Source organism: Nerophis lumbriciformis, linkage group LG02, assembly GCF_033978685.3.
Source record: "Nerophis lumbriciformis linkage group LG02, RoL_Nlum_v2.1, whole genome shotgun sequence".
NCBI lineage: Eukaryota > Metazoa > Chordata > Actinopteri > Syngnathiformes > Syngnathidae > Nerophis > Nerophis lumbriciformis.
Window position 1 is genome coordinate 10274313 of NC_084549.2, and position 10688 is coordinate 10285000.

Here is a 10688-nt window from a genome sequence, read left to right on the forward strand (position 1 = left end):
ACTGTCAGTAACTACAGTTGGTCGCTACATCTGTAAGTGCAAGTTAAAACTCTCCTATGCAAGGCGAAAACCGTTTATCAACAACACCCAGAAACGCCGTTGGCTTCGCTGGGCGTGAGCTCATCTAAGATGGACTGATACAAAGTGGAAAAGTGTTCTGTGGTCTGACGAGTCCATATTTCAATTTTTTTTTGGAAACTGTGGACATCGTGTCCTCCGGACCAAAGAGGAAAAGAACCATCCGGATTGTTATAGGCGCAAAAATTAAAAGCCAGCAGCATCTATGATGGTATGGGGGTGTATTAGTGCCCAAGACATGGGTAAATTACACATCTGTGAAGGCGCCATTAATGCTAAAAGGTACATACAGGTTTTGGAACAACATATGTTGCCATCCAAGCAACGTTACCATGGACGCCCCTGCTTATTTCAGCAAGACAATGATCAGCCACGTGTTACATCAACGTGGCTTCATAGTAAAAGAGTGCGGGTACTAGACTGGCCTGCCTGTAGTCCAGACCTGTCTCCCGTTGAAAATGTGTGGCCCATTATGAAGCCTAAAATACTACAACGGAGACCCCCGGACTGTTGAACAACTTAAGCTGTACATCAAGCAAGAATGGGAAAGAATTCCACCTGAGAATCTTAAAAAATGTGTCTCCTCAGTTCCCAAACGTTTACTGAGTGTTGTTAAAAGGAAAGGCCATGTAACACAGTGGTGAACATGCCCTTTCCCAACTACTTTGGCACGTGTTGCAGCCATGAAATTCAAAGTTAATTATTATTTGCAAAAAAGAAATAAAGTTCATGAGTTTGAACATCAAATATCTTGTCTTTGTAGTGCATTCAATTGAATATGGGTTGAAAAGGATTTGCAAATCATTGTATTCCGTTTATATTTACATCTAACACAATTTCCCAACTCATATGGAAACGGGGTTTGTATGAGGGCTACGATGAGAAGCTAAAGCAGCCCCACGGTGCCTCTCACACACAACAGTCAACATTTAGAAAGGGTAATTACTATCATTAAAAGTGTGAGCTACCAGTCTGCAATTATTGATTTTGTTTGTGTGGGCTGGTGTTGTTTCGGTGCGTGCAACAACGGTAAATTAGAGTGGATTTTTTTTTTTAACGGGGTATGAGTTAATTTAATTTATGCCGGCGGCGTGATGCTGCTCATTCTTCACGCGTCCGCGTGCATGCGAGGCCTCACGCCAGGTGATCAGGACAATAATGAGTCAATATTTGTGACTGGTGGAGAGAAATAAACTTCCTGTATAATAAGTGGTGACACGTAACACAGCGAGTCCTCAGGGATGCCGGTAGCGATGTAACGCTCGCCATGTTCATAACGTAAATAGCCTTCGGAGTTGGTGGAACCTGCTCTGCGTTGATAAGAAGTCCCCCGGTGAGGAGTTCATCACAATGTCGGGGGGGATATGGACTGCTGCACTGATGGATTAAGGCATTTCCTCTGATGGAGGAAGGCAATACATTTAAAGTGCGCCGTAATATACTGCCCAATGTACAATGTGTGTGGACGTACACACGCCGGATACAATATTGGATGGCCTCCTCCTGAAAGGCACTTCTAATATTTGTGTTACTTTATTTAGCAACATGGGTTGTATTAATAAAAAGCTCTCAGTAAGATGCAGTGCCAGTGAACAACAACCACAACAACATATCTTCATACAGCTCTTGTGGGATGTACCGAGGCCTGGCCGATATATACATTTTATGGATCAATTTGAGATTTTTCTTGCAGAAAAAAATAAATAAATAGATATATATGTGTTTTTCTCATCTTGTTTCATATATACATATATATATATATATATATATATATATATCCATCCATCCATCCATTTTCTACCGCTTGTCCCTTTTAAAGTCAAAGAAATCTGCCGCCGGACCCCCATTGAATCTGCCAGAGTGTGTGAGCAATTCAGGGACAAAGGACCTCGGTAGCACGGCAAGCAATGGCGGCAGTTTGTTCCCGCAGACGAGCGATCTAAACCCCCTGGATGTCTTGGCTCACACCGTCCCTTATGCCACCGAAGATGATCACGAGAAGAATATCGACCCTAGCTTCCCTGGCCTGCTGACATCAACTCCAAAACTGGACAGATCAGCTTTCAGGAAAATAGCGCGGATGAGGGTATGTCTACAGAATATATTAAATTATGAAAATTGGGCTGTCTGCACTCTCAAAGTGCATGTTGTTGCCAAATGTATTTCATATGCTGTAAACCTAGTTCATAGTTGTTAGTTTCCTTTAATGCCAAACAAACACATACCAATCGTTGGTTAGAAGGCGATCGCCGAATTCGTCCTCGCTTTCGGCTGTCGTGTCATTTTCGTCGGTTTCGCTTGCATACGGTTCAAACCGATACGGCTCAATAGCTTCAATTTCTTCTTCAATTTCGTTTTCGCTACCTGCCTCCACACTACAACCATCCGTTTCAATACATGCGTAATCTGTTGAATCGCTTAAGCCGCTGAAATCCGAGTCTGAATCCGAGCTAATGTCGCTATAGCTTGTTGTTCTATGCACCATGTTTGTTTGTATTGGCTTCACTATGTGACGTCACAGGAAAATGGACGGGTGTATATAACGATGGTTAAAATCAGGCACTTTGAAGCTTTTTTTAGGGATATTGCGTGATGGGTAAAATTTTGAAAAAAACTTCAAAAAATAAAATAAGCCACTGGGAACTGATTTTTAATGGTTTTAACCCTTCTGAAATTGTGATAATGTTCCCCTTTAAACCAATCAATTACACGTATTCATAACCACAATTTTCTTCTACGCCCTGAGTCTCTGACTTCAATTACGTCATCTTGGGTACGAGTCTGTCTGAGGGTCGTTGGACAGAGGTCTTAACTCGAGTTTATAAGTCCTCCAATTGTGCCGGACCCAGCCAGCCTTATTCGATGCAAGCTGATACATCACACTTATTCTTTTTTTACCAGGGTTTCGAATTCTGAAGGCATATCTGTGTTACAAGTAGGGATGATGTTCGAAACCGATTCTCCCGGTTGTTCGATAAGAAAAGAACCGATTCCATGGACTGGAATCCCTTTTTGAGAACCGGTTCCCGTTATCGAGGCCACTATAGTAAAGAAAAAGAGTTGGTTCTTTATTCGAATCCCTGGGAACGAATCCCAAATGGGCAATGTTATGCCCATTTGATTGTAGACTCTTACTGACACTTTGTGGCGATATGAAAATACTACGCGTCAATAGTTTGGGCACTTCCGGGTTGACGATGTTAGTCCAGTTCATGAGACAATTGAGAAGTAGACAAGTTGTGTTAGCTCTTATTGGAAAAGATAAGTCTGTAAGTAAACTGTTTAACTTGTTCATGTAACTCAATATCAAGGTGGAAAGTGGTTCAATTTAAAACTAAGATGTTTATTGAAAAACAATTTTTGGATGTTTTGAGGACTTATAATGGCTATACCTTTCAATACATGCGTAATCTGTTGAATCGCTTAAGCCGCTGAAATCCGAGTCTGAATCCGAGCTAATGTCGCTATAGCTTGCTGTTCTATGCGCCATGTTTGTTTGTGTTGGCATCACTATGTGACGTCACAGGAAAATGGACGGGTGTATATAACGATGGTTAAAATCCGGCACTTTGAAGCTTTTTTTAGGGATATTGCGTGATGGGTAAAATTTTGAAAAAAACTTCAAAAAATAAAACTGATTTTTAATGGTTTTAACCCTTCTGAAATTGTGATAATGTTCCCCTTTAATCGTGAAAAAAAAGCATAACTCTCCCCTTCAAAGCCATACTTCTGAGGACTGCACGCAGCGCTGCAGTGGTTGTCGGAGCGACGCCAGGCCCGCGATGTGATGCTGGGTGACTGCCAACCGGGGTAGATGCACAAACTGGCAACACCCGGGCCAGTCCGCCAACACACGGTGTCTGCCTGTCTCGGTCGCCATGGAAACTGACATGCCTCCCATTGACAAATCCTCAGACGCAGCCTGTAGCGATTCATGTGTGCGTACACGTGCTTCCCATAGCCTTCATAGGCCGTATTTAGGGCGACGTCATGTATATTTTACTCATCACGGGCTGCACTAAAGGGGACACCATAACCAACGTTCATAAAGGAAAAGTAAAGAAATACTTACTCTGAGGAGTCAATAAAGTATATTCCAAGCGCCCCGATGCTGAGTGCAAATACTAACACCACCTAAAACGACAAGAGAAGAAAAACATAGTTTTGAGTCTTGCAAACCAGCACATCAGCTTGCAATCTGTTGTCATCCCGGGCTCGCACAGTGATGGACAGTTTTTGAATAATGGATGCTCACCTTCATGTCAGCAAACACAACCTATGGAATGATTGCGGTGTACAATCAGGTAAATAAAAGGTACATAGGTGTGCGGCTGAGCAATGTCATTCTTGCATTGACAATGTACTGCAGGGCTATTCAAACTATATAATGAAGAGGGCGGCAGTTCCAAGAGCCCAAGGGCTCAGGGGCCGGGCGTTGAAATGTTGACGTTTTCGTCAGAAAGTGCCTCCGTGGGTTATATTCCTTTGAAACTGTGTTTACTTACTGTATTTTTTGGACTATAAGGCGCACTTAAAATCCTTTCATTTTCTCAAAAATCGACAGTGCGCCTTATAACCCGGTGTGCCTAATGTACGGCATGATTTTGGTTGTGCTTACCGACCTCGAAGCAATTTTATTAGGTACATTGGGCGTAATGATAAGTGGGACCGGTAGATGGCAGTCACACATCAGAGATAAGTGTAAACTTTTTTTATTTATTTTATTTAGCCTTCATTTAACCAGGTAAAATCCCATTGAGAGCAAAGATCTCTTTTCCAAGGGAGACCCGGCCAAGAGGGCAGCAACAAGGTTGTCACGTTTGGTGCGCATGGTGATGCAGGGGTTTGTTCTCCCAAGATGCAAGGGACGAATCCGGACAGGACTTGCAGGTAATAACTTGATTTAATAATAAAATAACACAAAACTGGTACAAAACAGAAAACAAACCGAAAGGAAGAGGTGCCGAACGCACTGGAAGCTAAGGCTAACACTTAGCACAAACTATGGAACTTAGCTGAGTCTAGGAAACAAGAACGAACTTACGTGGCAGTCGCGTGATGCAAAAACAAAGAAAGCAGAACGAGTGATGAACAAAGGTGGGCTTAAATAGCGTCTGTGATTACAACAGGTGCGCGTCAGAAACACAAGCGGCAGGTGGAATTAATAAGTAACTATGGTAACCAACTCAAAGGTGCACAGACAGGAACTCAAGGAGTCCAAAACTAACCAAAAACACAAGTATCTTGAAAACGTAAACAAAAAAATATGATCCAGGCAGCGGATCATAACAAAGGTTACATTAAAAAAAAACAGTACACTGCAAAAAGTCAGTGTTCAAAAACAAGAAAAAAAATACAAAAATTAGGGGTATTTTACTTGAACTAAGCAAAATTATCTGCCAATAGAACGAGAAAATTCGGCTTGTCAAGACTTTCCAAAACAAGTCAAATTAGCTAACTTCAATGAACCCAAAAATACCTTAAAATAAGTATATTCTCACTAATAACAAGTGCACTTTTCTTGGTAGAAAAAACAAATATGATAACTTTTTGCTCAATATGTTGAAAAATATTCTTAAATTAAGTAAATGCTAACGCCATTATCTTGACATAATGATATAGAATAGAATAGAATAGAATAGAAAGTACTTTATTGATCCCTGTGGGATTTTCAGCACCACAGTTCGCTCACAATATTATTAATTATTAAATTATTGCGCTCGGCATTACATTTACTTATACTAAAAACGAATTTATTGTTCTTAATTGAAAGGCAACAAGGCAACTGCTTGTTATTCTCGGGGTCTCCTAGCCGCTCAGGGAAATCATATGGTCTAAAAATGCATTTTTCCATGGATAACATGACATCATCGCGCCAAGTGCGTGCTCTTTCAGTCAATTAGTGCGCATATACACAGCCCGGCCCCCCGGCCAAAATTTTTTTAATTGTAATTTTGAAGAATTTATCTGAATGTGCATGAACTATTTCTGTTAGAAATTGTTAGAAATGTTAAATGTTTAAATACTAACTGTCAGTTTTCTGTACTGTGCCCTATAACCCGCTGTGCCTAATGTACGGCATGATTTTGGTTGTGCTTACCGAACCTCGAAGCAATTTTATTTGGTACATAGTGTAATGATAAGTGGGACCAGTAGATGGCAGTCACACATCAGAGATAAGTGTAAACTTTTTTTAATTTATTTTATTTAGCCTTTATTTAACCAGGTAAAATCCCATTGAGATCAAAGATCTCTTTTCCGAGGGCAGCAACAAGGTTACATTAAAAAAACCAGCAAAAGTCAGTGTTCAAAAACAAGAAAAAAAAAAATAGGGGTATTTTACTTGAACTAAGCAAAATTATCTGCCAATAGAACAAGAAAATTCGGCTTGTCAAGACTTTCCAAAACAAGTCAAATCAGCTAACTTCAATGAACCCAAAAATACCTTAAAATAAGTATATTCTCACTAATAACAAGTGCACTTTTCTTGGTAGAAAAAACAAATATGATAACTTTTTGCTCAATATGTTGAAAAATATTATTACATTAAGTAAATGCTAACACCATTATCTTGACATAATGATATAGAATAGAATAGAATAGAATAGAAAGTACTTTATTGATCCCTGGGGGAAATTCAGCACCACAGTTCGCTCACAATATTATTAATTATTATTAATTATTAAATTATTGCGCTCGGCATTACATTTACTTATACTAAAAACTAATTTATTGTTCTTAATGGAAAGGCAACAAGACAACCGCTTGTTACTCTCGGGGTCTCCTAGCCGCTCAGGCAAATCATATGGTCTAAAAATGCATTTTTCCATGGATAACATGACATCATCGCACCAAGTGCGTGCTCTTTCAGTCAATTAGTGCGCATATATACAGCCCGGCCCCCCGGCCAACATTTTTTTAATTGTAATTTTGAAGAATTTATCTGAATGTGCATGAACTATTTCTGTTAGAAATTGTTAGAAATGTTAAATGTTTAAATATTAACTGTCAGTTTTCTGTACTGTGCCCTATAACCCGGTGTGCCTAATGTACGGCATGATTTTGGTTGTGCTTACCGAACCTCGAAGCAATTTTATTTGGTACATAGTGTAATGATAAGTGGGACCAGTAGATGGCAGTCACACATCAGAGATAAGTGTAACTTTTTTTATTTATTTTATTTAGCCTTTATTTAACCAGGTAAAATCCCATTGAGATCAAAGATCTCTTTTCCGAGGGCAGCAACAAGGTTACATTAAAAAAAACAGTACACTGCAAAAAGTCAGTGTACAAAAACAAGAAGAAAAAAAAATTGGGGTATTTTACTTGAACTAAGCAAAATTATCTGCCAATAGAACAAGAAAATTTGGCTTGTCAAGACTTTCCAAAACAAGTAAAATTAGCTAACCTCAATGAACCCAAAAATACCTTAAAATAAGTATATTCTTACTAATAACAAGTGCACTTTTCTTGGTAGAAAAAAACAAATATGATACTTTTTTGCTCAATATGTTGAAAATTATTCTTAAATTAAGTAAATGCTAACGCCATTATCTTGACATAATGATATAGAATAGAATAGAATAGAATAGAAAGTACTTTATTGATCCCTGGGGGGAATTCAGCACCACAGTTCGCTCACAATATTATCAATTATTATTAATTATTAAATGATTGCGCTTGGCATTACATTTACTTATACTAAAAACTAATTTATTGTTCTTAATGGAAAGGCAACAAGGCAACTGCTTGTTATTCTCGGGGTCTCCTAGCCGCTCAGGCAAAACATATGGTCTAAAAATGCATTTTTCCATGGATAACATGACATCATCGCGCCAAGTGCGTGCTCTTTCAGTCAATTAGTGCGCATACATACAGCCCGGCCCCCCGGCCAAAATTTTTTTAATTGTAATTTTGAAGAATTTATCTGAATGTGCATGAACTATTTCTGTTAGAAATTGTTAGAAATGTTAAATGTTTAAATACTAACTGTCAGTTTTCTGTACTGTGCCCTATAACCCGCTGTGCCTAATGTACGGCATGATTTTGGTTGTGCTTACCGAACCTCGAAGCAATTTTATTTGGTACATAGTGTAATGATAAGTGGGACCAGTAGATGGCAGTCACACATCAGAGATAAGTGTACACTTTTTTTAATTTATTTTATTTAGCCTTTATTTAACCAGGTAAAATCCCATTGCGATCAAAGATCTCTTTTCCGAGGGCAGCAACAAGGTTACATTAAAAAAAACAGCAAAAGTCAGTGTTCAAAAACAAGAAAAAAAAATTGGGGTATTTTACTTGAACTAAGCAAAATTATCTGCCAATAGAACAAGAAAATTTGGCTTGTCAAGACTATCCAAAACAAGTAAAATTAGCTAACTTCAATGAACCCAAAAATACCTTAAAATAAGTATATTCTCACTAATAACAAGTGCACTTTTCTTGGTAGAAAAAACAAATATGATACCTTTTTGCTCAATATGTTGAAAAATATTCTTAAATTAAGTAAATGCTAACGCCATTATCTTGAAACAATGATATAGAATAAAATAGAATAGAAAGTGCTTTATTGATCCCTGGGGGAAATTCAGCACCACAGTTCACTCACAATATTATTCATTATTATTAATTATTAAATTATTGCGCTTGGCATTACATTTACTTATATTAAAAACTAATTTATTGTTCTTAATGGAAAGGCAACAAGGCAACTGCTTGTTATTCTCGGGGTCTCCTAGCCGCTCAGGCAAATCATATGGTCTAAAAATGCATTTTTCCATGGATAACATGACATCATCGCGCCAAGTGCGTGCTCTTTCAGTCAATTAGTGCGCATATATACAGCCCGGCCCCCCGGCCAAAATTGTTTTAATTGTAATTTTGAAGAATTTATCTGAATGTGCATGAACTATTTATGTTAGAAATTGTTAGAAATGTCACATGTTTAAATATTAACTGTCAGTTTTCTGTACTGTGCCAACTGTACTACTATATGAGTACGTGTTTTCTATTGTTTCATTGGAAATAAAACAGCAAAGTCCATTTGGCTGTCATCCGTTTTAATTATGAGACACATTTGTGTCAAAGTCATGATTTTTTTTTTTTCAAGTTTGAAATAAGAAATTGTTACTATAAAAAAGTAGTTTTAAACTTGTGAGTGTTAATGACACAGCTTTGCAACGGTTGATATTCTAGTTTCAAGCATGTTGTACTCAATATAGGTCATAACATCTCAGCAACAAGCTGTAATATCTTACTGAGATCATTTAGGACCAAAACCCTTAAAACAAGTAAAACACTCTAACATAAAATATGCTTAGTGAGAATAATTATCTTATCAGACAAAAAATATCTCCCTTATTTGAGATATTTAATCTTACTTAGATTTCAGTTTTTGCAGTGTAAACAACACATAAAACATCAAATTTACAACATAAAAACTTGCTCATATGACACATGTGCATACAGACTGCAATCCTTTCACGGAAGCTTTAAACTCATTTAATGTAACAAGGGTTTGAAGTTGAAGATTCGATTGTAGGTTATTCCAAGCCTTCGGTGCTGAAAACCTAAATGCTTTCTTGCCCAGTTCAGTTCTTACTTTGGGGACGACAAATTGCAGAACATTCATTAAACGAAGATTGTGACTTCCTTGTTTCTTTGTTAAAAGACAAGATGAAGCCGGTAAACAACACCTAAACTTTAAATATTTCATTGAAAATAAAGAACATTACACTATATTATGCAAAAACAACTTTTCTTACCTTCCGGTACCTGCTGATGTTTATTTTTGGGATCTGCATAACTCCTGAAAATGTGCGCGGTCCGCAATTGTAGTCCTTGCCGACGCCGCAGTCGATAAGCTTCTTCTATTTCTCTACCTTCTTATGTGACATTCATCTTCCGCTGTTGCCATTTCTAATATAAAATAGTGTAAAGTTCTTACTTATATCTGTCAGTAATCTCGCCATGAAAGCGCTAAAACATACCGGTGTAGTGAGTTTACATTATTCACCCAAGGAACTTTAGTTATTTGAGAATTTTGGTCGGACAGTTTTTCACGGGACACATTTCCGGCGTTGTTGTTGCACTAGTGAGCCACGGATGAGGAGATACTGCTCCGTTATTGATTGAAGTAAAGTCTGAATGTCATTAAAACAGTTAGCGCCGTCTTTTGACACTTCTTCCACTCCCATCCTTGCACGCTACACCACTACAACAATGACAACGGGGAGAAGACGCTGTCGAAGGTGAGCCACCCTGGGGGAAATTCAGGGTGGCTGTACAGTAATCTATTTATTTATATCTGCACCTTATTGCTCTATACCCTGCACTACCATGAGCTAATGCAACGAAATTTCGTTCTTATCTGTACTGTAAAGTTCAAATTTCAATGACAATAAAAAGGAAGTCTAAGTCTAAGTCTAAGTCACATGTTTGTGTTTCTTCTTCATGCAGTACAAGTAGAACAAATAGTCATTTTCCAAACGACGTCATGGTACGGCAGTTCAGAGGCGAGTACATCCGACAAGCCCCCTTTTTCCAACCCAAATGATAAGCACATCATCAACATAATGCCGCTGCAATCATGTTCGGAACGATGCACC

General features: G+C 38.3%; 1 protein-coding gene across 23 annotated transcripts in view; it reads right to left on the minus strand.

Moving 5' to 3' along the window:
• Window positions 1-10688, minus strand: part of kcnma1a (potassium large conductance calcium-activated channel, subfamily M, alpha member 1a) — a 691811-nt gene that overhangs the window by 390644 nt on the left and 290479 nt on the right. For all 23 annotated transcript variants that reach the window (XM_061936588.1, XM_061936904.1, XM_061937671.2 and 20 more), the window contains exon 3: window positions 4151-4212. In XM_061936588.1, the coding sequence (XP_061792572.1) occupies window positions 4151-4212 (62 nt within the window). The remainder of the gene's footprint in view (window positions 1-4150; window positions 4213-10688) is intronic.